Below are 27120 nucleotides of genomic sequence, written 5' to 3'. Positions count from 1 at the left end.
TATCCTCCCCCTCCTCTGAAATCCAGACAGCATTTGGAGTGTGTCTGGTTAGACAGGCTACAGTTTTGATCCTCCCATTGCAGGATGTTGTTCAGTTTCCATCCACCCTGATTAAGATACTCAAAATATTCATAACATCATTTAACCATTTGTAGATTGAAAATATTTTGTGGTTATGAAAGAGAATCCAGTAAGATCTAGGCAAACTGAGGGCAGGTACTATACATGTTTTTACACAAACCTCTGCTGGTACAAATTAGTCCTGACCTGCTAATGTACCACGGGGGTTCTCAAAAGACACCTGTCCAAAAGACCTTCAGTCTTTATGAATCATTATGATTCCCTCTGTACTGGTGAATTTCACCAGTAGCACAGTAGTGTGTCCAAACATCATGTGAGATGATTTAGTTGGGGATTGGTCCTGCTTTGAGCAGGGGGTTGGACTAGATAACCTCCTGAGGTCCCTTCCAACCCTGATATTCTATGATTCAAACAGCTAGTGGTGGTGTGAAGAGGGTATACATCCATTGAGAAATAAGTTGAACCTATCAATTCCTTTCACATGTTATATCAAATATATCTGTGGCCAAGTCTTCACATCTGAATCTACTGTATTAACTTATTACAGCACCTAGTACTTAATGCTTGGTTTGCTAAAAAATGACACACCTCTAATGAAGAGGTAGCTACAGGAGATGTATTTTCCTTTATTGTGTACATCTGTGTGTTTATCTAATTCTAATGAAAGGCTGCAAAATTTACACTTGAGTCTTTTATTTATCCACAGAACATGTATAATGCACGATTAAAAACGTACATTCTATAGAAGTATCTAGAGCTCAATCAAGTCTCATCCTTAGCTACAGGAGCCCTCTCTCTAGGATTAAAAAGGTAATTTAGTGTACTTGCTTAGTAAGTTGTTTTGCCTTTCCTGAATCTTCCAGCATGGCTGACACTTATTGCCAGGTGGAGTTGTGCTTTTTGTGATAGACACTTATGCCATTGAGACCACCAATTCTATATACTGCTTTAGCAACCACCTCCGAAGAGAGACCACCCCGTCACAAGCGACTACTTGTAGAGGACACAGAAAGTTTTCCCCCTATAATTTAACTGCGAAGAAACTGTAAAGAGGGATGACCTGTCATCTGCAACCAGTGACCACATTTTCTTACTCCCATTCATAAAAACAAACCTGTAGGAGAAACTGATTTTTGCCTATCAGTAGGGATCTAGTGTACCATACCATGCCACCCTTACTTCTGCACTGTTGCTGGTGAGAATGGCCAAGCAGGGCACTGGGCCAGCAGCCAACGCTCTCCCGTGTGCAAACCTTTGAAGAGTGGCCATCTCTTACAAGAGACCACTTTTGCTAACTCCCATGAGTTGTCACTCTTGGCAGGTTTTACTGTACTGTAATCTGTCAAGTGGCAATCAGAAGGTAATATTAAATCACTATCAACCAGACTGAATTTGAAGTGATGACGTAAAGGTGAGAGACTATTGCCAGTCTCCTAAAATAACCAGTTTCCTTAGGGATGGAGTGTTTTATTGATGATCTGCTGGATTTCCAATTCTGTTTTATTTGTTATGTGATTATTAGTATATGCTTTCAAGATCTTAAAAAGAACTAACTCCACAGATCCTTCTGATTTGTTCATAGGTAAGCCAGAATACCAATGACCAAGGAGCCTGCAAAAGTAACCATACAAATTATTACAAACTAAGAACAGAGGTAACATTTTAGTAAGTATTCATTAGCCAGTTTAACAGGGATAAATACATAACTATATTAAAGTCTTTGTCTTAGCTAGATTATAAGAAGTTTATGGAGGGTGTCATATGTTGCCTATAGTTAAGGTTGCCCAACCTCTCCCATAAGACCCTCTTTCCAATTTATTTTGCTAAAATGTAACCCTTTGGGCTGAAATTTTCCATGCTGCAGGCTGAATATTTTCAGAAAATTTCAGCAACAATTGTTCAGCAGTTTCCAAAAATAAAATTAGGGGAAAATACATAGTTTTGCCCATGTTAAAGAAATTCTTACAACTGTTTAGATCAGCAACACTCATACCAACAATACATGCTGACTCCACGGGTGCTCCGGGGCTGGAGTCTGAATAGGGGCAGGGAGAGGGCAGAGTTGGGGCGGGGACTTTGGGGAAGGGGTTGGAATGGGGGCAGGGGCAGAGTCAAGGCGAGGCGCCTATGTACCAACATACTTCGGAGAAAGGAACTGAAATTTGACAAGGTGCCTGTCTGTCAGAGGTGTGCTTTTGCTTTTTTCCCCCATGAAAAAACACACAAAATTTGGCCAAATTATAAACCTTTGAAAAAAATCTCAGTTGGCACATGCTCAATAGAGACTTGTTAGAGTTTGGCTGCTAAATTCTCTGAAGATTCCATCTGTACTGGACATAGTCCAGCCCAGGGATGCAGTAGCTGAGCAGGACTTTCCTTGCAATTGTTCTTTCCAGCTGCTGTGATACCAGGCACAGAAACTGAGAGCAGAAAGATTTTCTTTCCTGTGCTCTCTTTGCCAGTGCCCAGGCACCCTGAAGGAGGAAGCTCCTTGACTTGAATGCAGAGAACAAGCGTCAGACCCGGGGGGAAGGGAAGTGGAGGGAGTAGATTGGTGCCAGTGGGAGTGGGACTGGTTGGCAAAGGAGTCTGGGACCTGGGGAAAAGAAACCAGGGGATTGAGAATAAGTGAGTGGGTAAAAGACTGACAGTGGTCAAGGACCCGGAAGAGGGGGAGACTGGCTCTGACCGAGCAGGGAGACTGGGACAAGGAGCCTGGGGGAGGTGAGAGTGGTTGGACAAGAAGACTGGGGCAAGCAGAGTAAAAAAGTCACATTAATTTTGGAATAGAGTGTCCACACAGAGAGTTACACTGACATAGCTTTAGCAGAATAATTATCCTGCTATAGCTATGCCTGTCTGCTTCCCTGTGTAGACAAGCATGTGGCTTATGAGATCTGAGAACTTGACAATTCAGGATGAATGAAGGCAGGCACATAATGAGACACAAACCTCTGTCAGTACACATCAATCTTGATCTGCAACATCCCTATTACTCCAGGCCTGGGACCACTTCTGAACGAACACTGACGGTCATGTCAGCCAATGTGGTTGGTGAAGTGAATAAATGAGAACTCTAATCTAGCTAAGGAGTTACAGTGTCTATCATGAAGGTATTTAAACACAGAGACCAGTCTTTCCATGTAACTGGAGGCAATGCTTGGGTTCATGCCTCCAGATTTAAATGACTAGTGTACTAAGAATGCACACTAATTTAATTCATTTTTAAAACCTCATATTAATATTTTCCAAGTTTAACGATACAGTGAATGCAACAAAGGACTATGAAATACATACTTTAATATCATTATTGCTGTAAGATGTTCTGTGTAGTTCTCTAATTCTGTTTTAGGACCCAATCCTGCAGGGTGCTGAGTGCCTCCTACAAAGCGCTCCAACTTCAGTTCTCAGCAAAGTCAATGGGAATTGAAGGCATTCAGCACCTGGCAGGATAAGGGTCTTGATGCCTTGAAGGAACCCCTGTAGTTGTACAACACTGCATTACAAACTATTTAGTTCTAAAGAGTTTATACTAAAAGAGGAAAAGTCATTTACCATTCGCATCCAGGTTGGTAAAAAGCCTTTGTATAGAGACATAAATCCTTCACCTTGTATAGCCTGTATCAAGCAGTCTGTAGAAGACTTATACAGCAGTCCCCTAGCAACAAGGAAGTAGAACAAAATGAAGTTGGTACAAGTAGACTGTAGGAAATGAAAGTGTTTCAGCACCATCACCCCCACCCAATATAACACCCCCAAATCTTCCATTAGGGTAGTTCCTATGAAAGGTTAAATTTAGAAATAAGATCCCTGGCATAGACCCACTGAAGTCAATGAAGCTATACCAGGGATTAATTCAGCCCCCAAAAGTAAACGATATACTTTAAGGAAGAACTTTATATAGTCATGGACCATTACTACAAAAATAGCTTTTATATGCAAAAATAAACACCAAGACAATAAGCAGAAAGATTAAGAGTAGACTAGAGATCCAAAGCCTGCTGTATCGAAGAAATCAATGTGAATCTTTCCATTGACTTCATTGGGAGTTCAGTTCACATCCCAAATTACTACTGAAGCTGGGAAATACCCTCTCAGAAATATCCATACCTTCCCTGTTTATCTCTTGGTTGGTTCATTATCCGTGTTTTGATGACATCAGCAGGAGTTCCCAGGATAGCAGCTACCAGGCCGGAACATACACTATCAATAAAAAACACTATTTGAAGAAAAAACACATCAAGATTTATCATCCCAATTCAACCACCTACATCTGAGTTTCAATAATAAAGACATTTTTATGGCTGTTGTCATTAAACCATGATTAATGCCTCATAACTTAATGTGGGTTTCCCAGTTAGGACAGAGCTGGGAAGCATTGCCTCAGCATCCTGCCCAGCCCCAGTGGAGTTCCTCAAGGATCGGTTTTGGGACCAATCTTATTTAATCTTTTTATTACTGACCTCGGCACAAAAAGTGGGAGTGTGCTAATAAAGTTTGCGGATGATACAAAGCTGGGAGGTATTGCCAATTTAGAGAAGGACCGGGATATCCTACAGGAGGATCTGGATGACCTTGTAAACTGGAGTAATAGTAATAGGATGAAATTTAATAGTGAGAAGTGTAAGGTCATGCATTTAGGGATTAATAACAAGAATTTTAGTTATAAGCTAGGGACGCATCAATTAGAAGTAACGGAGGAGGAAAAGGACCTTGGAGTATTGGTTGATCATAGGATGACTATGAGCCGCCAATGTGATATGGCCGTGAAAAAGGCTAATGCGGTCTTGAGATGCATCAGGAGAGGTATTTCCAGTAGGGATAAGGAGGTTTTAGTACCGTTATAAAAGGCACTGGTGAGACCTCATCTGGAATAAATACTGTGTGCAGTTCTGGTCTCCCATGTTTAAGAAGGATGAATTCAAACTGGAACAGGTACAGAGAAGGGCTACTAGGATGATCCAAGGAATGGAAAACCTGTCTTATGAAAGGAGCCTCAAAGAGCTTGGCTTGTTTAGCCTAACCAAGAGAAGGCTGAGAGGAGATATAATTGCTCTCTATAAATATATCAGAGGGATAAGTACCATAGAGGGAGAGGAATTATTTAAGGTCAGTACCAATGTGGACACAAGAACAAATGGATATAAACTGGCCATCAGGAAGTTTAGACTTGAAATTAGACGAAGGTTTCTAACCATCAGAGGAGTGAAGTTCTGGAACAGCCTTTCAAGGGGAGTAGTGGGGGCAAAAGATCTATCTGGCTTTAAGATTAAACTTGATAAGTTTATGGAGGAGATGGTATGATGGGATAACATGGTTTTGGTAATTAAATATTCATGGTAAATAGGCCCAAAGGCCTGTGATGGGATATCAGATGGGGTGGGATCTGAGTTACCTAGGAAAGAATTTTCTGTAGTATCTGGCTGATTAATCTTGCCCATATGCTCAGGGTTTAGCTGATCGGCCATATTCGGGGTCGGGAAGGAATTTTCCTCCAGGGCAGATTGGAAGAGGCCCTGGAGGTTTTTCGCCTTCCTCTATAGCATGGAGCACGGGTCACTTGCTGGAGGATTCTCTGCTCCTTGAAGTCTTTAAACTACGATTTGAGGACTTCAGTACCACAGATATAGGTGTAAGGTTTTTTGCAGGAGTGGTGGGTGAAATTCTGTGGCTTGCGTTGTGCAGGAGGTCAGACTAGATGATCATAATGGTCCCTTCTGACCTAAATATCTATGAATCTATGTACAAGTTGAGGGCAGAAGACGAAATGAAGATAAAGTAGTTTAGGACCGAACCCTACCAGATCATTTAAGGTATCACCTAATTTTTCCATACACACAGTTACACTGGTCTCCAGAGAAGCAGCATATGTACATAGTTAAAAACAGCCTATGGAGAGAGGTCCAGAGAGCCATATACAGTGTGTCTGATTTTAATACTCCTCCCATTGAGCAGATGGAATAAGATGAGGAGAACGTGATCTCCTGAGTCCCAGACCATTGCCTAAACTGCAAGTCCATCCCTTCCCTCCTCTCTCCTTAGGATATCTGATACCTTTATTGGAATATGATTTGCCTTGGTGCTCAGTAGGCAGTATACCATCCTGTTCTCTACATCTGGCCCACTTCTGCCTAGGATCAAGTTCTTCACCAAGGAGACACCTATCAACATTAGGTGCATCTCCTGTTCTTTCTACTAGTTCCCTTTCAGTTCTTGCTTTTTGGTTACTGGTCAGCTACTGTCTATTCTCTGTCTGCTCCTGCTCCATCTCCAGGTACAATACTTAGTCACAGAATTCCAAATATACTGTGTATAATTTACCACCACCTAGCACTTTCATATGCAATCTCAAAGTGCTTTGCAACATTGGGTAAGTAGCATTATTCCCAGCTACAGCATTGGTAACGGAAGCAACAAGAAGTAAAGTGATTTGCCCATGACTACACAGCAAGTTACTGGCAGAGCTGGGAATAGAACCCACGTTCCCAAGTTGCATTTGAGTGCCCTGTTATGGCTACCTCTGAAGAAGCAATAATTGGAAGACAGAGGGAAGCAGCAATGTGACTGTCCTGAAAATTATAACATCACTGAGTGATTAGTTCGTGGCTAAAAGTTATCTCCTTAGAGAGGTTGGAGGGGATAATAAAATAATAAGGCACCTTGCAATGCTGTGAGTCACACTATTGTCCTGAAGTGGTGTGTTCAGAAGTAAAAAGTGTTTCACTGAGTCATAAGTAGTCAGATCTGTAAAGACAGTAATTAGTGGAAATAAGCATAAATGAGAAGTTACTTGGTGTTCAGGCTCCTTGTTATTGATTTAGGAGATAAAGACCTGTGCTAAATAAATCCCTGGTGTAACCTATTGACTACAAGAGTTGCACCAGGATGGCATATACCCTGTTCCCCTTTTCTACTGCCATCAGCTACATCTAGAGCCTCCTCTCTGCTTTCCCCCTGCCTCCATCAGAAAACATATTATTGGAATATGCATATAGAATAATTGAACTCTCTCTCTTCCCGAAACCGCCCACCTTTCCTCCTGTTTAACATGAAAACAGTAACTTGGAAAACAAATGACCAAGGGGAAATTTGGCAAAAATGTTGTCAGACAAAATTGGAAACATTCATATAACTCGAAAAAGGATTTTTTTTTCACTTCTCTATCACTTTTCTTTCCTTGTGTAGGCACCATTATCCCCATTTTGTAAATGGCAAAAAATGATAATAGAGGGCATAAGGGAGTCTAAATTGGGATAACTTGATAAAGGGTTGGAAGGAAGTGTAAGTTAAAGTGACTAAGGATTTAAATGAAGACCAGCAGTGTCCTAGAAAATTAATGATAGATTTAGGAATAGAAGACAGGTGTCCTGACCTTAGATATGGTGCTTTATCTACAGAACCATGCAGACTTCCATAATACTTTATAGTAGGGCTGTCAAGCGATTAAAAAAATTGATCACAATTAATCGTGCAATTAAAAAAATTAATCGTGTGATTATTCGCACTGTTAAACAATAGAATACCATTTATTTAAATATTTTTGGATGTTTTCTACATTTTCAAATATATTGATTTCAATTACAACACAGAATACAAAGTGTACAGTGCTCACTTTATTTTTGATTACAAGTATTTGCACTGTAAAATAACAAAAGAAATAGTATTTTTCAATTCACCTAATATAAGTACTGTAGTGCAATCTCTTTATCATGAAAGTTGAACTTACAAATGTAGAATTATGTACAAAAAATGCATTCAAAAATAAAACTGTAAAATTTTAGAGCCTACAAGTCCACTCAGCCCTACTTCTTTTTCAGCCTATCGCTCAGACAAACAAGTTTGTTTACATTTGCAGGAGATAATGCTGCTCACTTCTTGTTTACAATGTCACCTGAAATGTCACACGAAAGTGAGAACAGGCGTTGGCATGTGTCAAGGTTCCTCCCCCACTCTGAACTCTAGGGTACAGATGTGGGGACCTGCATGAAAAACCTCCTAAGCTTATCTTTACCAGCTTAGGTCAAAACTTCCCCAAGGTACAAAATATTCCACCCGTTGTCCTTGGACTGGCCGCTACCACCACCAAACTAATACTGGTTACTGGGGAAGAGCTGTTTGGACGCGTCCTTCCCCCCAAAATACTTCCCAAAACCTTGCACCCCACTTCCTGGACAAGGTTTGGTAAAAAGCCTCACCAATTTGCCTAGGTGACTACAGACCCAGACCCTTGGATCTTAAGAACAATGAACAATCCTCCCAACACTTGCACCCCCCCCTTTCCTGGGAAATGTTGGATAAAAAGCCTCACCAATTTGCATAGGTGACCACAGACCCAAACCCTTGGATCTGAGAACAATGAAAAAGCATTCAGTTTTCTTACAAGAAGACTTTTAATAAAAATAGAAGTAAATAGAAATAAAGAAATCCCCCCTGTAAAATCAGGATGGTAGATATCTTACAGGGTAATTAGATTCAAAAACATAGAGAACCCCTCTAGGCAAAACCTTAAGTTACAAAAAAGATACACAGACAGAAATAGTTATTCTATTCAGCACAATTCTTTTCTCAGCCATTTAAAGAAATCATAATCTAAAACATAGCTAGATTACTTACTAAAAGTTCTAAGACTCCATTCCTGGTCTATCCCCAGTAAAGACCAGCATATAGACAGACACAGACCCTTTGTTTCTCTCCCTCCTCCCAGCTTTTGAAAGTATCTTGTCTCCTCATTGGTCATTTTGGTCAGGTGCCAGCGAGGTTACCTTTAGCTTCTTAACCCTTTACAGGTGAGAGGAGCTTTCCCCTGGCCAGGAAGGATTTCAAAGGGGTTTACCCTTCCCTTTATATTTATGACAGCATGGCATTGTTGTAGCCAGTGTCACAAGATATTTACGTGCCAGATGCGCTAAAGATTCATATGTCCCTTCATGCTTCAACCACCATTTCAGGGGACGGGCTATGAAGTTTTACATTGTTTTGGTTCTGAGTGCAGTTATGTAATAAAAAAAAAAAATCTACATTTTTAAGTTGCACTTTCCCGACAAAGAGATTGCACTACAGTACTTGTATGAGGTGAATTGAAAAATACTATTTTTCATTTTTACAGTGCAAATATTTGTAATAAAAATAATATATACCGATTTCAGTTACAACACAGAATACAATATATATGAAAATATAGAAAAACATCCAAAAGATTTAACAAATTTCAATTGATATTCTATTGTTTAACAGTGCGATTAAAACTGCTATTAATTTTTTTGAGCTAATCACATGAGTTAACTGCGATTAATCGACAACCCTACTTTATAGTGTTTTTCAGGACAAATGTATAAGGTGGTAGAAGTTACATGTTAGTAAACAGATGCAACTAAATGTAAGAGAGTCTGAATTGGTATAGCTTTTCTTCTGAGGGATGGAAAGACTAAATTAGTGTGTGTGTGCGTGTGTGTAACCCCTAGACATAAGCACCCTCCAGTGACCAACCTCAGCAACACAGGCATAAATCTCCTCAGTTTAACCACAGGCGTGGGTTTCTATACAAGAATTCCACCAGTCTTTAGCTGTTCTGACAACCAACCTGGCCTTTTATATTGGCACAATTTTACCTTCTTACTCCAACAATTACAGGTGGATTCCCCACATTCAAACACCCAACGTACAGAAACAATAACAGGCTCTTCTTCCCCAGAGAGTTCTTCCAGTCCAACCATTCCTGGGCTCTTCTTCCTTAAAACTGTCTTAAAGCCAGTCCTTAATAACGGTACATCCAGACTCCCTTCATAAGGTGGTTCCTCCCAGGGCTTTCACCAGAGGCAGGCTTCTTCCCTTTCCCCAAGTCAGGGATTCTAGGTGCCCCTCACAAGGCCCATCCTGCTGGTCCTTCCAGTATCATGCTAGCCTCCTTCTTCCTAATAACTATCACATGATCCCCTTCTAAACTTAGTAAGAGGTAATTAGTTGGCCACAAGTGGACAATGCCCACACATTCTTAAAGGACCAGTCTCACCTGTGACAATGGATACTTTAACTTTTATACCTGCTTGTTATCCTTTCTCTAGCCTTAGTGATGTATAACTTATGCCACCTCTGACCCTGGCCCATCAATCTTAAAAAAGGGATTGACATACATCAGCAACAAATACTTAAAATAGCCTTGGGTTAAGTGGCCTAGAAATTACCAGCCATTCTGCTAAGCAAATTTAAACAGGCCAACAAAAAAATGACAGAAGGTCAAAAGTAAACTGATGCAGAGAAAGAGGCTTCTACTGAGCATTGGGGGACATGATTATGGAGGGCACTCCTTAGGCAACAACCCTGAACCCAGAAGACCTCACCATCCTACAGATAAAACCTCAGGAAAGATGGCAAAGACAACCCAACTTATCTCAATGGTCCTGGAAGGACAAAGGAAGAGAGAGTCACTTAAGGAGCTCAGGCCTACTTTATTATGTTTACCTCCCATGTTTACCAGAGCAGCTCTTTGGACATTTGGCACCCAACCTGCCCAAAGGCCCTGAATTCCCCCTTCAGACAGGATCTTCACAAATGCATGGTGAACTCCATGAAATCTGAAATAAATAACATTTGACATTTCTCTAGCATCTCATATGTCTTTACAAACATTCATTTATACAGCTAATGAGTAGAGAATTCAGTGATGGACAAACTTCTGTTGTACACATGCAAGGAGGACTTCTTGTGCTTTCTGTAGCACACATTTTAAAAAAAAAATTCATAGGAATGTTTAATGCTCGTAAAGGTTATTGACCTGTTACAGCCCTGAAGACTGAAGTCCTCTGTTTATCCACAGAAGAGATCCTTTATATTAAGGGCAGTGATAATCCAAGCTTCCCCACACTGCCCCACCAATGTGCCTCAACCATGACTTGAAGAAACTATTTTGATGGGAGTTCAGTCTCCAGCCAGATCCTTAGCTGGTATAAATAAGCACAGTTCCATCGATGGAGCTATGCTGAAGTACACCAGCTAAGGATCTGGGCTTTGTGTGTCATTTTAATCACTTAAGCTCTCCTCTATAAAAAAAAAATACTTGCTTAAACCACAAGGTTTTGTGCAGTAATGGTATGTATAAATTAGGTGCATAAATATGCATATATTTTTGCACATACAAAGTCCTAAAAATCTGTCTCATACTGCATGGCACTTGTCAACATCCACAGAATGACCACTGACAACAACAAAAAAATGCCAATTAAAATTAGCTTACTTGAGAACTCACCGTAATGGTTTACCTTCTAGTCTCCTCTTTCCTTCCATTTGCATCTGCACCTTCACCAGATCAGTTGGACTGGCAAAAAACTGACCAATGGCACCAGCTGCCATCCCTCCAACTACAGATTTCCTGTACAAAAGTAAAGTGGGACCTAAACTCCCATTTTTCTCCAGAATACATTCAAGACGTTAACAACTATGAAGTCACAATGCCTGTTTCCCCAATGAAAATAAATGCCTCACCTAATGAGCTCTGTAGCATCTTCCACGTGAAATGGAATCTTAAACAACCACTTCTCATGTGAACAGCCAGAGCTTAATCAATGATTGTAGTAACTCCAGATGGCTAATATAGTCTATAATGTTCTTGTCAGTTTTATACAGTGTTAAAGGTAACTTGGAAATAAAATATTTAATATACATTACCAATATATGCTGGTTGCACTCAGGAAACATTGAAATAGCCAGAAGTTAGTCCCTTCCCCTTAATTGCACTTTCCCTTTGTGATTTCTCTTTTTTATTTGGGAAGAAATTGGTATCAAATACTTATAGTCTTTTTCTGTTTTTTGGTTTGCTTGTTTTTTTTTTAAGTGAATTTGCACAGAGTGGGGTGTGGGTCTCAAGAATGGTCTTCTTGGAAACTCTTGCTATTCCCATTGCATTCCAAGGTGTTACTTTCATGGCTATACCATCTGCAGCACCTCCTCAAGTTCTGTGATTTTTGGAGGTAGCCCCCAGAAGTCTGAGCTCAGGCAAGTAATGCAACTAGCCAGGTGAGACGGAGGGGTATTCAACATATTAACACTTCAAAGGGAAAACCACAAGGAGTCCTTGTGGCACCTTCGAGACTAACAAATTTATTTGGGCATAAGCTTTTGTGGGCTATAACCCATTTCCTCAGATGCATGGAGTGAAAAATACAATAGGCAGGTACAAATATACAGCACATGAAAAGCTGTGAGTTGCCTTACCAAGTTGGGGGTCAGTGCTAACAAGGCCAATTTAATCCGGGTGAATGTGGCCCATTCCCAACAGTTGACAAGGAGGGGTGAATATCAGATGGCAAATTACTTTTTGTAGTGACCCAGCCACTCCCAGTCTTTATTCAGGCCTAATTTGACGGTGTCAAGTTTGCAAATTAATTCCAGTTCTGCAGTTTCTCACTGAAGTCTGTTATTAAAGTTTTTTTTGTTGAAGAATTGCCACTTTTAAGTCTGTTATTGAGTGTCCAGGGAGACTGAAGTGCTCTCCTACTGGTTTTTGAATGTTACAATTCTTGACGTCTGATTTTTGTCCATTTATTCTTTTGTAGTTTGGCCAATGCACATGGCAGAGGGGCATTGCTGGCACATGATGGCCAGGACCTAACCACATGATAGGACCTAACCACATCAGCCACACCATCAAGGGCTCGTTCACCTGCACATCTACCAATGTGATATATGCCATCAGGGTTGTACTGTATGACTGGAGAATTGCTAACATAGTTCCTGTTTTTAAGAAAGGGAAAAAAATTGATCCGGGTTACTACAGGCCTGTTAGTTTGACATCTGTAGTATGCAAGGTCTTGGAAAAAATTTTGAAGGAAAAAGTAGTTAAGGACATTGAGGTCAATGGTAAATGGGACAAAATACAACATGGTTTTACAAAAGGTAGATCGTGCCAAATCAACCTGATCTCCTTCTTTGAGAAAGTAACAGATTTTTTAGACAAAGGAAACGCAGTGGATCTAATTTACCTAGATTTCAGTAAGGTGTTTGATACGGTGCCACATGGGGAATTATTAGTTAAATTGGAAAAGATGGGGATCAACATGAAAATCGAAAGGTGGATAAGGAATTGGTTAAAGGGGAGACTACAGCGGGTCCTACTGAAAGGTGAACTGTCAGCCTGGAGGGAGGTTACCAGTGGAGTTCCTCAGGGATCGGTTTTGGGACCAATCTTATTTCATCTGTTTATTACTGACCTCAGCACAAAAAGTGGGAGTGTGCTAATAAAGTGTGCGGATGATAAAAAGCTGGGGGGTATTGCCAATTTAGAGAAGGACCGGGATATCCTACAGGAGGATCTGGATGACCTTGTAAACTGGAGTAATAGTAATAGGATGAAATTTAATAGTGAGAAGTGTAAGGTCATGCATTTAGGGATTAATAACAAGAATTTTAGTTATAAGCTGGGGACACATCAATTAGAAGTAATGGAGGAGGAGAAGAACCTTGGAGTATTGCTTGACCACAGGATGACTATGAGCCGCCAATGTGATATGGCCATGAAAAAAGATAATGCGGTCTTGGGATGCATCAGGCGAGGTATTTCCAGTAGAGATAAGGAGGTGTTAGTACCATTATACAAGGCACTGGTGAGACCTCATCTGGAATAAATACTGTGTGCAGTTCTGGTCTCCCATGTTTAAGAAGAATGAATTCAAACTGGAACAGGTACAGAGGACTACTAGGATGATCCGAGGAATGGGAAACCTGTCTTATGAAAGGAGACTCAAGGAGCTTGGCTTGTTTAGCCTAACCAAAAGAAGGCTGAGGGGAGATATGATTAGTCTCTATAAATATATCAGAGGGATAAATACCAGAGAGGGAGTGGAATTATTTAAGCTCAGTACCAATGTGGGCACAAGAACAAATGGATATAAACTGGCCATCAGGAAGTTTAGACTTGAAATTAGATGAAGGTTTCTAACCATCACTCCAACCCAGTGGCCTGTGATGGAATGTTAGATGGGGTGGGATCTGAGTTACTGCAGAGAATTCTTTCCTGGGTATCTGGCTGGTGAATCTTGTCCACATGCTCAGGGTTCAGCTGATTGCCATATTTGGGATTGGGAAGGAATTTTCCTCTAGGGCAGATTGGAAGAGGCCCTGGGGGTTTTTCGCCTTCCTCTGCAGCATGGGGCACGGGTCACTTGCTGGAGGATTCTCTGCACCTTGATGTCTTTAAACCATGATTTGAGGACTTCAATAGCTCAGACATAGGTGAGAGGTTTATTTCAGGAGTGGGTGGGTGAGATTCGGTGGCCTGCATTGTGCAGGAGGTCAGACTAGATGATCATAATAGTCCCCTCTGACCTTAATATCTATGAATCTATGTGCCAGCAATGCCCCTCTGCCATGTACATTGGCCAAACCGGACAGTCTCTATGCAAAAGAATAAATGGACACAAATCAGACATCAAGAATTATAACATTCAAAAACCAGTAGGAGAGCACTTCAGTCTCCACAAGGATGTAGAGACAAAATCAAAAATGCTAAGGCACAAAATGAGTTATACCTGGCAAGGGACATAAAAGGCAATAGGAAGAGCTTATTTAAACACACTAGGAGCAAGAGAAAGACAAAGGAAAGTGTAGGTCGTCTACTTAGCGGGGAAGGAGATTTAAAAACTAGGGCTATGAGTTTGTCACAGATGTCACAGAAATCACAGAATCTGTGACTTCCAGAAACTTCCATGACTTGAGCAGCCTGCTGTAGGGTCGCCGTGGCTTGGAACTACGGGGCCCAAGCTCCCAGCTGCAGAGGGAGGCAGGGTGCCCCGCAGCTCCCAGGCAGCGGGGCCGCTCTGCGAGATCCTGGCCGCGGCGGGCACTGGGGCCCCTGGGAGCTCCCAGCCGCTGCAGCTGCTCTGCAGATCCTGGCCCTGCAGCTGGCGGGGGTGCCCAGGAGCACAGAGCCGCTGCAGCCGGTGGGGGTGCCCGGGAGCACAGAGCCATCACAGGTGGCAGGGGTGCTCAAGCTTGGAGCCACTGGTGATGTGGGGACCCTGCAGCTCCAAGCCAGGCACCCCTGAGTGGTGTGGGGAGCCTGCAGCTCCCCATTTTGTCATGCATATTTTTAATAAAAGTCACGGCTAGGTCATGGGCTTCCATGAATTTTTCTTTATTGCCCGTGACCTGTCAGGGACTTTTACTAAAAATATGAATGACAAAATCTGAGCCTGGGAAGGAATGCAAGCCAAAATAGGGAAAGAATGGGTTGAAAATATTTATATAAGTTAGATATATTCAAGTCAGCAGGGCCTGATAAAATTCATCCTTATGGAATTAGCTGAAGCAACCTCAGAGCCATTAGCAATTATCTTTGAGAACTCCTGGAGGACACAAGAGGTCCTAGAAGACTGGAAAAGGGCAAACATAGTACAGTACCAATCTTTAAAAAGGGGAACAAGGAGGACTGAGGGAATTATAGACCAGGCAGCCTAACTTCAATACCTGGAAAGATATTAGAGCAAATTATCAATCAATTTTTAAGTACCTGGAACATAATAGGTTTATAAGGAATAATCAGTGTGGATTTGTCAAGAATAAATTATGCCAAACCAACTTAATTTCCTTCTCTGATAGGATTACTGACCTAGTGGATGGGGGGAAGCAGTAGAAGTAATATACCTTGATGTTAGTAAGGCTTTTGACACAGTTCCGTATGACATTCTCATAAGCAAACTAAGGAAATGTGGTCTAGATGAAATTACTATTAGGTAGGTGCACAACTGTTCGGAAGATAATACTTGAAGAGTAGTTATTAGTTAAAACCAGTTATTAGTGGTTTGCTGTCAACTTGGGAGGATACACCAAGTGGGTTAAATACAGGGTCTATCCTGAGTCTGGTATTATTCAATATTTTCATTAATGACTTGGATAATCGAGTAGAGAGTATGCTTATAAAATTTGCCGATGACACCAAGGTGGGAAGGATTTCAAGCACTTTGTTGGACAGGTTTAAAATTGAAAATGACCTTGACAAATAGGAGAATTAGTCTGAATTAAACCAGATTAAATTCAATAAAGACAAGTGCAAAGTACTTCACTTAGGAAGGAAAAAATCAAAAACCACAACTAGTACTGAAGAAGAGGATCTGGTGATCATTTAGCACTTCTGCCATTTCCACATTTTCTGTTATTGTTCCCCCTCACTCCCCACCATTGAGTAACAGGCCTACCCTGTCCTTGGTCTTCCTCTTCCTTATAATGTATGTGTAGAATGTTGTTATTCTTTATGTCTCTAGCTAGTTTAATCTCATTTTGTGCCTTGACCTTTCTTATTTTGTCTCTACATGCTTGTGTTGTTTGTTTCTATTCATCCTCTGTAATTTAACCTAGTTTCCACTTTTTGTGGGACTCTTTTCTGAGTTTCAGATCCTTGAAGATCTCCTGGTTAAGCCAGGGCTGTCTCCTGCCATACTTCCTATCTTTCCTGTGCAGTAGGATAGTTTGCTCTTGTGCCCTCAGTAATATTTCTTTGAAAAACTGCCAACTCTCTTTAATAATAGGGAGATTCATTGCAAATTACTGACTTGCAAGTTAGTGATTTAGGATGAAATTCACTCTGTGCAAACAACCAATGCAAGGACTATGCACTACTTAAATCTTCAAAGTAGAGATCAAATAGTAACTTACATGTTGCATAAGCCTTGCATAAGCCTTGTGTTGGCCAACTGCATATGAATTAATTTCACTCCAGGCCCTTGTTTACACAGGAAAGTTGCACAGGTTTTTAAACTAATTTGGTCAAACCAGTGGAACCCCTGTGTGGACACTCCTATTTCAGTTTTGCTCAAACCTGTTCCCAGTCGACTTAAACCAAGGGAAGCTGCTCTTCAACTGAAATAAAGAGTTCCTCACAGATGTTTGCACTGGATTAATTAAATCAATTTAAATTCACACCTTAGTTAAACCGGTGCAGCTTTCTTGTGTAGACAAGATGTGAAAGACAATTTTCCAGGGCCTATAGAACTGCTGCAATGACAACAACCCCAACAGTAGGCAGTAGCACATTTACCAAAGAGGAAAGCTCTCATCTTCAGCTCCACCAAGCACAGAGTCACGAAGGTGCTCATATGTAACCATCCGCACTCCGGAGTATACTACAGAAAACAAAACCACAAGAGAATTTTTAGGGCAGCCCTCTCTCTGTTTGTACTAGAATAGAAAGCCAAGAGATTAATTGTAAAACATCTACCACAATGGGACCCTTGGTTCTGACTGAGGCATTTGGTTGCTACTGTAATAACAAATAATCCAAAAGGGGAGGAAGAAGAGGCTGAATGGAATATCTGCCCCAGCCATGAACTTGTTAGTGTAAGGGAATCTCTTTTGCTAAGTGGTATTTCTTGTCAAAGATATGAGATGTCTCAGCACTTTAAGACACTTTACTTCACCGGACATCTCACCACCAATCTGTGAGATTTCTTTCATTTCCAGCAAACTAGCCATTAAAGAATCCTCTATGTGTGTTCCCTCCCACAGGCGCAATCCCTTTAAGATTTGCTGCTGTCATTGTATTTCCAATTAAAAAAAATACAAACCAGCTATCTCTGAGAACCTCTTCCTGCTAACGAGAAGGGAATGTGATATAATGGATGGGGCACTAGACTGCATTTCAGATTTCATGGTTTCAAGTCCTGGCTCTGCCATGGACCTGCTGGGTGACCTGGGAAAAGTCACTTCCCTTCTATAAATTGAGGATAATGATACTGACCTCCTTTGTAAAGCACTTTGAGACCTACTGATGAAAAGTGCTGTATAACTATCCACTTCAAAATGCCAACCTTTAGTTAATTTGGATTACTTTTCTTGGCTGTCCCCATGTAGACAAGCCCTTTGAGTCCTGGACCTCAATGGAAAAATAGGGGGGTTAATTGAAAATGTTTGATTGTATGATTTGACTGCACATTCCAACTCAGGCAAGAGTGTAAGTAACAGCGAAAAGGCTTGGAGATGGAGCACTTGGCTCCCTCTAGAGGCTATAATTAAGGCTGTAAGTCTGTCCCAGAGATCCTGGATTCCATGACTGTCCGGGAATTCCATGACTCCTGCAGCAGCCGGTACGGCTGACCCCAGGGCCACCCAAGCAGCTGCTGCTGCTGCACCGGCTGCTGTTCAGGTGGCTCCAGGCAGCTGGCCTCTGGGGCCACCAAAGGAGCAGCAGTCCCAGGTGATGTCCCGAAGCACTGGGGCAGCACCCCGCCTCACTGGGCTGCCCAACCCCCAGAGCAACAGCAGAGCCCTGGGCGGCCTCCCTTCCAGAGCAACATCAGCACCCCTGAGCAGCAGTGGTGCCCCAGAGCCCTCCCCACCCCTGAGCAGCAGTGGCACCGCAGGTGCACCCCAGAGCACCTAAGATTTAGTCAGTGGTATTTATAGTACAAGTCATGGGCAGGTCACGGCCGTGAATTTTTGTTTATTGCCCGTGGTCTGTCTCTGACTCTTACTAAAAATACCCAGGACTAAATCTTAGCTTTAATTATAATGTTGTTTACTCATAGTTCGATCGACTGTATTGGAACTAGTTTATATTTTGATTGCATGAATGATAACAGATTGTAAGACATTACAAGCAGTACAATCTGGTTAGGGAATGCAGTTCAAGTTCAGCAAGGTAGAGTTGGGAGAACTCCACTCTAAAGACCAGGAGCTTTATGCCAGCACGCACGATTCTGTCTCAGGGTCTAGTGTTCCTCCATTCCCTACCTGGAGATTCCAAACCCTGCGCAGAGTGATTCTGTAGGACTGAACTGATGGCAGTGGCAACGGCAATGAAGCCACACTGTAAGGCCCGACTAGACCAGCTGTGGCAGGGGTGCCAGAACTGACTTCACAGCAACACGTGACCAGACCAGCTGTGACAGGTCTGCAGAACTGACTTCACAGTGAGGCCCACTGGACAAGCTGCGATGAGGATGCAGAACTGACTTCATGGCAAGACCCAACCAGAGCAGCCAAGTTAGGCAGGCCATTCATCCAATTTTAGGTCAGACAGCCCTGTTTTTAAATTGTTTGTCTCCTACCGTGTACTGAGACAACACAGGATGTGGTTTTGTCTGGTATCATGACTAGGGGATGCCATTTTGAAGATCACACTCCCACACCCATGCCTGCATGACCTACCATGCACCATGCAGGCCAGGTCATTCTGGCGAGAGTGGAGACATGCAGGCGGGGGAATGTCCCATCTTCTGGGGTTGTGTAAATGGCATTCTTGGCAGGAAGGGTGAACTGACTTCACAGGAGATCCAACTAGAGCAGCTGGGGCAGGGATGCGAAACTGACTTAATAGTAAACCCATGTTAGGCCAGTCATTCATCCAGTTTTAAGCCCGATAGCCCTGTTTTTAAATGGTGTGTCCCCTGTCTGGTACTGAGACAACACCGGATATGGTTTCGACTAATATCATGGATGGGAAATGCCATTTTGAAGAGAACACCACCCCACCCCTGCTGGCATGACTTCACACGCACCATGAATGTGAAGTCACACTGGCGAGGATGGAGTCATGCAGGTGGGAGTGAGGGGCAGACCCATGCCATACCCAGAAGTACTGGAATGGCCAGTATTCTGGGGATGTGTGAATGACCACCCTAGCCATGGCAGGGATGCAGAACTGACTTCACAGTGAGATCCAGTTAGACTAGCTGAGACAGGGGGTGCAGAACTGATTTCTCAGCAAGGCCTGACCGGACCAGCTTTGGCAGTGGTCAAGAACTAACTTCAAAGCAAGGCCCGACTTTACCAGCTTTGGCAGTGGTGTGGAAGTGACTACACTGTGAGGTCCAACTGGACCAATCCAAGTGGAGGTGCAAGAACTGACATCATGGCAAGGTCTGACCACACCAGTGGCAGCCAAGGTACAGAGCTCACATTTCAGTGTGACCCACGCAGGGGTTCAAAACTGAGTAAGTTCTCAGTGGCAGAAAAGCTGATTTCTTGCAGCTGAACTAGGTAGCCTCACAATGGAGCAGGACTTCTCTGGATGGGAGCAGACAGATGGAGGAGAGCCACCCCCTGACAGCAACTGAGTCTGAGACCACTTCTAAAGTGAATTAAGCTAAATCAAATCAAGACCACTTTAATTCTGAATAAGAGCATTCACTCAAGTGTTTAACTAATCTACTTTAAATCCGCTTGGATTAAATTTCCTGAGTGTCCTCATTCAGGGCACGTCTTCACTAGCAACGGCTTGTGTAGTCGCAACAGAGTGCTGGGAGAGAGCTCTCCCAGCACTATAAAAAACCCACCTCCATGAGGGGAATAGCTACTGTCACGGAGTCCCTGGGCGATGCTCTGGAACTGCTCCCCATGAAGCCAGTCAGGACTCTGGGGCAATCTCCTTTCTGTGAGCAGCCTGCTTTCTGGACACAAAGCTCACACAGCTTCCACCTTCCTGGGTCTGACCTCAGAGCATTCAGCATCCTCTGCCCCTCTGTGCGCTTCCCACAGCGAGTCCGCTCAGGCGGGGCTCCTGGGGAAGCCAGAAGGTCCTGCACCCCAACTTCGCAGTCAGACGTGACTCTCAGCCAGCCAGTAAAACAGAGGTTTATTAGACGACAGGAACATGGTCTAAAACAGAGCTTGTAGGTGCAGAGAACCGGACCCTCAGCTGGGTCCATTTTGGGGAGCAGTGAGCCAGACAACCACGTCTGCCCTTCACTCCATGCCTCCAGCCAGCCCCAAACTGAAACTCCCTCCAGCCCCTCCTCCTCTGGGCCTTGTTCCCTTCCCGGGCCAGGAGGCCACCTGATTCCCCTGTTCTCCAACCCTTCAGCTCTCACCTTGCAGAGGGGGAAGGGTACAGGCCATCAGTTGCCAGGAAACAGGGTGTTGGCCATTCTCTGTGTCCAGACCCCTGCACACACCTGCCCTCTAGGGCTCCGCAACGATCACATACCCCTCCACCCAGACACTCAAGAACTGCACAGGGGAAACTGAGGCACCGCCACACTATTCAGAGGAAACATTAAGAACAGTCCCACTTCGTCACAGCTACCAACACTGGAAGCTTGGCTCCCAGCGCTGGTGCACTGTCTACACTGGCACTTTACAGCACTGAGACTTGCAGCACTCAGGAGTGTGTTTTTTCACACCCCTGAGCAAGAAAGTTGCAGTGCTGTAAAGTACCAGTGTAGACAAGCCCTCGGACAAGCCCTAAGTAGAGCTGGGAATGAGGTTTCAGGTGGGTGGGAACTGTTGTGTGATTAAGGGTCCGCAGTAAGCTGGTCACTTACTGTTTGGGTCTGGAGGGTTGACTGAACACTGATTGGGTTTGGGTTGTTGTGTTGCATGTAAATATACGTGCAGTGATCATGCTTTGGGATTTTTTTTCTTTTCCCCCCAAATAAAAGGAACCAGTAGTGCTGAGTGCTGCCATCCCAAGGATGCTGAGGGCCTGTGAGTGGGGAAAAACGACCTGCAAAGGTAAGTGGGGAGGTTTTACTTTAAGTTCTCAGAGTCAGAATACGGCTCTGGGTGAGGGCTCAAGCCATAGTTTAAGAGGACCTCTAGGCACATTGAATGAGCCCTTATGCTGCCATTGGCACTAGCCAGAAGGGTTACAAATTGACATGGCAGGATTATGACACAAGACAGTATAGCTGTGGGACATTATCTTGGCCATTATCTTTGAAAACTCGTGGCGAACGGGGGAAGTCCCAGATGACTGGAAAAAGGCTAATGTAGTGCCAATCTTTAAAAAAGGGAAGAAGGAGGATCCTGGGAACTACAGGCCAGTCAGCCTCACCTCAGTCCCCAGAAAAATCATGGAACAGGTCCTCAAGGAATCAATCCTGAAGCACTTACATGAGAGGAAAATGATCAGGAACAGTCAGCATGGATTCACCAAGGGAAGGCCATGCCTGACTAATCTAATCGCCTTCTATGATGAGATTACTGGTTCTGTGGATGAAGGGAAAGCAGTGGATGTATTGTTTCTTGACTTTAGCAAAGCTTTTGACACGGTCTCCCGCAGTATTCTTGTCAGCAAGTTAAAGAAGTATGGGCTGGATGAATGCACTATAAGGTGGGTAGAAAGTTGGCTAGATTGTCGGGCTCAACGGGTAGTGATCAATGGCTCCATGTCTAGTTGGCAACCGGTGTCAAGTGGAGTGCCCCAGGGGTTGGTCCTAGGGCCGGTTTTGTTCAATATCTTCATAAATGATCTGGAGGATGGTGTGGATTGCACTCTCAGCAAATTTGCGGATGATACTAAACTGGGAGGAGTGGTAGATACCCTGGAGGGCAGGGATAGGATACAGAGGGACCTAGACAAATTGGAGGATTGGGCCAAAAGAAATCTGATGAGGTTCAATGAGGATAAGTGCAGGGTCCTGCACTTAGGACGGAAGAACGCAATGCACAGCTACAGACTAGGGACCGAATGGCTAGGCAGCAGTTCTGCGGAAAAGGACCTAGGGGTGACAGTGGACGAGAAGCTGGATATGAGTCAGCAGTGTGCCCTTGTTTTGTGTCCAGTTTTGGGCCCCACACTACAAGAAGGATGTGGACAAATTGGAGAGAGTCCAGCGAAGGTCAACAAAAATGATTAGGGGTCTGGAACACATGACTTATGAGGAGAGGCTGAGGGAACTGGGATTGTTTAGTCTGCAGAAGAGAAGAATGAGGGGGGATTTGATAGCTGCTTTCAACTAGGTGGTAGAATCTCCTTCCTTAGAAGTTTTTAAGGTCAGGCTTGACAAAGCCCTGGCTGGGATGATTTAATTGGGGATTGGTCCTGCTTTGAGCAGGGGATTGGACTAGATGACCTCCTGAGGTCCCTTCCAACCCTGATATTCTATGGTTCTATGATTCTATGACATAGCACACAGCAGTGGTTTTCAAACTACGGATCGCGACCCAGTACTGGGTTGCGGAATGGAAGGCACTGGGTCGCAGCAGCTCTGATCAGCACTGCTGACTGGGCCACTAAAAGTCCTGTTGGCGGTGCTGACCGGCTAGGGAGGCTAGTTCCTACCTGTTCCAACACCGCACTGCGCCCTGTAAGCAACCAGCAGCAGGTCCGGCTCCTAGGCGGCAGGGCCATGGGGCTCCACATGCTGCCCCTGCCCTGAGCATCAGCTCCGCACTCCCATTGGGCGTGAACTGGCCAATGGGAGCAGGGTGGGGGGAACGGTGCCTGCGGGTGAGCGCTGCGTGGAGCCGCTTCCGCACCTCCGCCTAGAAACTGCACCTGCTGCTGGCCGCTTCCAGGGCGCAGCGCAGTCCACAGTGCCAGGACAGGCAGGAAGCCTGCCTTACCACCCCTGATGTGCCACTGACCGGAAGCCGTCCAAGGTAAGCCTACGCCCTAACCCTGCACCCCAATCCCCTGCCTCAGCCCTGAGTCCCCTCCCCAGACCCGGAGCCACCTCCTGCACCCCAAAACCTCAGCCCCACCCCAGAGCCTGCACCCCCAGCCCAGAGCCATGACTCCCTCCCACACCCCAACCCCCTACCGCAGCCCAGAGGCCCCTCCCATACCCTGAAGCCCTCATTCCCAGCCCCACCCCACAGCACTCACCCCCGCACCCCAACCCTCTGCCCCAGCTCTGAGCCCCTCCCACTCCCCAACCCCCTAATCCCCAGCTCCGCTGGGTCGTGGGCATCAACAATTTTCTTCAACTGGGTCACCGGGAAAAAAGTTTGAAAACCACTGGCATGCAACATTCTGATTCATTGCTATGGGAGAAGATAATCACCTATGTGTCTGTAGACGGCAGGTGTTGCTCCTTGCCAGAGTTTTAGTAAGCCTTCCTCTTGAACAATCCCTGCTGCAGTACGTAGCATGCCACGGTAGGGTACAGCTCTTCTGGCAGCAGCTCCATATCGACAAACAGCAGCTTCACCTTGGATCTGCAGCCGTGTTTTCGTGAGATCCAGGGGAAAGGTTGCTAGCAAAAAATATCAGGGAACACAGCTGAACAAGGGCACATCCTGCAGAACACATTGTTGCGAAACACAGGCTGGCAGCATTTGGTTTGCCGCAGGCGCTGTTAGCAGGTGCTCATCCCGACTGAGACAGGAGGCTCATTATTCATGGTGCCTTTTGACAAGATAGCAAAAAAATACATCAATCGCCTTTCATTCTATCCCAAGTTCTTCCCCTTCCAAATCTAATGCTTACCACCTGCCCCACTTTTGAAGTTTCTTTGGAGAAGCATTTGGAGTTTCTGGAAGATGCTGGAGCACGTCAAATCCTTGTCAGTTACTCCCACCCTTTTACATACTCTGTGACCAAGACTTTGGTGTACACAATGCAGTTGGGCAGGTCAGGCACCCCCTTATTCTCAGGTGGCCACTCTGCATTTCCAGTCTGTGCCCAGAGGGAAAACACACTCTGCAGAGCCAGTAATCTCCTGATAATCATCCCCATGCAGGGGAGCATGAAATGGGAAGATGTTTGACTGGCTCCATCCCACGATGTGGGGAAGCTGCTTTGAGCAGAGGGGGAAGCAATCTTCTATTGGCGTGGATTAATAGAAGATTACTTTTCCGCATTGGAACAAAGCAGAACCAGGGAAGAAAGTGTCCCGCAATCCCTTCCCTATGCTGCTTCTGGGGCAGTGCAGTTACACGCTGCCCTTACATTAAAAAAAAAAACTTGAGAACAGCTAGGCTGCTGGTGTGCTGAGACCACCGCTTCCTCTGCTAACCAACACTGCCTTGTATTTCCCAGGCTGTCTGTATCCATCGGTTGTCACTTGTTTTATACTTAGATTGTAATCTCTGTGTAGTACAGACTATCTCTTGGTTCTATGTTTGTACAGAGCCTAGCACAATGGGGTTCAGGTCCATGACTAGGGCTCCTAGGCACTACAGTAATATAAATAATAAACAACACTAATAATAATACTTAGGGATGCCAGTAAAGTCACAGTATAGTCCCATATTATAAGTTATTATTTCTTGTACTGGGTATCTTTAAACAAAAGAGAACCCTTAAATCACTAGGACATTGCACCAAGTTTGCATGTACAAATTAATAATTTACACTACATAGATATTACAAAATATCAAATTATTTATCACAGTGCAGCATTGTATAGGCGCTTCCTCTTCTGTAAATATCTGCTGTCATTTTATTGCACTGACACATGTCTCTAAAGACAATTCTGCTGTAATTGGAAACTAGATTAGATCTCTTTTTGGGGTGAAGGAGGAGTGCTACTCTAGGCAAATTACTCACAGTCAAGTTCAACGGATTGTTCTTCGTTTTTGGTGTTCTATCAGAAATAAGAGTACATTGCACATTTAAATCACACACAACTTGTCTTGGTTTGCTATTGCATCCCACTGTTCTCAACAGCAGAAATTTAGGGCTAGTCTACACTGGCAGCGCTTTAACATGGCTTGTGTGGTCATGGCACAGCTCTCCCAGCGCTCTAAAAAAAAAACCACCTCCATGAGAAGCGCAGCTCCCAGTGCTGGGTTACTGTTTACACAAGCACTTTACAGTGCTGAAACTTGCTTCACTCAGGGGCGTGCTTTTTCACACCCTTGAGCAAGAAAGTTGCAGTGCTGTAAATTGCCAGTGTAAACAAGCCCCCAGAACTGAAATACCTACTGCGGAGCAACACCAAGTTTGCAAAGCTGCAGATCCGGAGAAACCATGTGATGTAATATATTTTGCAACCTGCAATACACAGACAAGTATAAAGAGCAGAGGCCGGTGTAACAAGTTCCCTGCGCTGGGAAGTTGTTGAACGTTGAGGCAGCAGTGAACAGAGAGCTGGGGGAATGGGGCTGAGTATTTTCCCTGCTTCCCACCCCAGTCAATCACGACTCCCTTCCCTCTAATAAAATCATAGTGGCTAGTACCTAGTTCTGCAACCACCGCTGCACAGGCTGACAGGGTGAACTTACTGGCTCGGGGCCATCTCTCTGGGAAAGGCAAACTCCTCTCCTCCTGGGGTAGCATTGAGCATGTAACATAACAGGCTCACTCACCTACCCACCCGAAATAATTAAAAGTCAGTGAGTGAGTCACTCTCCTGAGGTCATTTTCCTAAAGTTCCAGCCGCACCAAGGAGCACTCACCCCACACCGTCTCCTGATAAACAGACTCTAAAGTCTCTGCTCAGTGACATAATTAAGTCCTACAGAGAGGCTTCTGGGAAATGTAGTCTTTCATCTTATCTCGTTCTCACGTGCAGTAGTGAAAGTTGGTTTTTAAACACAGTTATTTATTGCCAGTTGCTGATATTCAAAAATCATGAGTCAGGTCCGCAAAATCATGAGATTGACTTAAACATAATCATAGAATAGAATCATAGAATATCAGGGTTGGAAGGGACCTCAGGAGGTCATCTAGTCCAACCCCCTGCTCAAAGCAGGACCAATCCCCAATTAAATCATCCCAGCCAGGGCTTTCTCAAGCCTGATCTTAAAAACATCTAAGGAAGGAGATTCCACCACCTCCCTAGGTAATGCATTCCAGTGTTTCACCACCCTCCTAGTGAAAAAGTTTTTCCTAATATCCAACCTAAACCTCCCCCACTGCAACTTGAGACCATTACTCCTTGTTCTGTCATCTGCTACCACTGAGAACAGTCTAGATCCATCCTCTTTGGAACCCCCTTTCAGGTAGTTGAAAGCAACTATCAAATCCCCCCTCATTCTTCTCTTCCGCAGACTAAACAATCCCAGTTCCCTCAGCCTCTCTTCATAAGTCATGTGTTCTAGTCCCCTAATCATTTTTGTTGCCCTCCGCTGGACTCTTTCCAATTTTTCCACATCCTTCTTATAGTGTGGGGCCCAAAACTGGACACAGTACTCCAGATGAGGCCTCATCAATGTCGAATAGAGGGGAATGATCACGTCTCCCGATCTGTTGGCAATGCCCCTACGTATACATCCCAAATGCCATTGGCCTTCTTGGCAACAAGGGCACACTGTTGACTCATATCCAGCTTCTCGTCCACTGTAACCCCTAAGTCCTTTTCTGCAGAACTGCTGCCGAGCCATTCGGTCCCTAATCTGTAGTGGTGCATGGGATTCTTCCGTCCTAAGTGCAGGACTCTGCACTTG

The 27120-nt window shown here is 44.1% G+C and overlaps 1 protein-coding gene across 2 annotated transcripts; it reads right to left on the bottom strand.

Moving 5' to 3' along the window:
- Positions 1–687: 687 nt before the first annotated feature.
- SLC25A27 (solute carrier family 25 member 27) lies at positions 688–26121 on the bottom strand. Of its 2 annotated transcripts, none has more exons than XM_048845690.2 (9): positions 25912–26121; positions 23793–23984; positions 17105–17189; positions 11324–11446; positions 10540–10652; positions 6741–6825; positions 4192–4284; positions 3637–3739; positions 688–1692 (listed from the first exon to the last, which is right to left on the bottom strand). In XM_048845690.2, exons 1-9 carry the CDS (start codon positions 26009–26011, stop codon positions 1621–1623), a joined length of 966 nt encoding a protein of 321 aa, XP_048701647.1. In that variant the 5' UTR covers positions 26012–26121; the 3' UTR covers positions 688–1620. The 2 variants fall into 2 exon arrangements, with proteins under 2 accessions (XP_048701647.1, XP_048701648.1); XM_048845691.2 differs by having other exon boundaries at positions 25957–26121.
- Between the last annotated feature and the right edge of the window lie 999 nt (positions 26122–27120).

This window comes from Caretta caretta, chromosome 3 (assembly GCF_965140235.1).
Source record: "Caretta caretta isolate rCarCar2 chromosome 3, rCarCar1.hap1, whole genome shotgun sequence".
NCBI lineage: Eukaryota > Metazoa > Chordata > Testudines > Cheloniidae > Caretta > Caretta caretta.
Note: the sequence above shows the minus strand (reverse complement) of the source record. Positions and strands in the feature narration are given on the sequence as shown.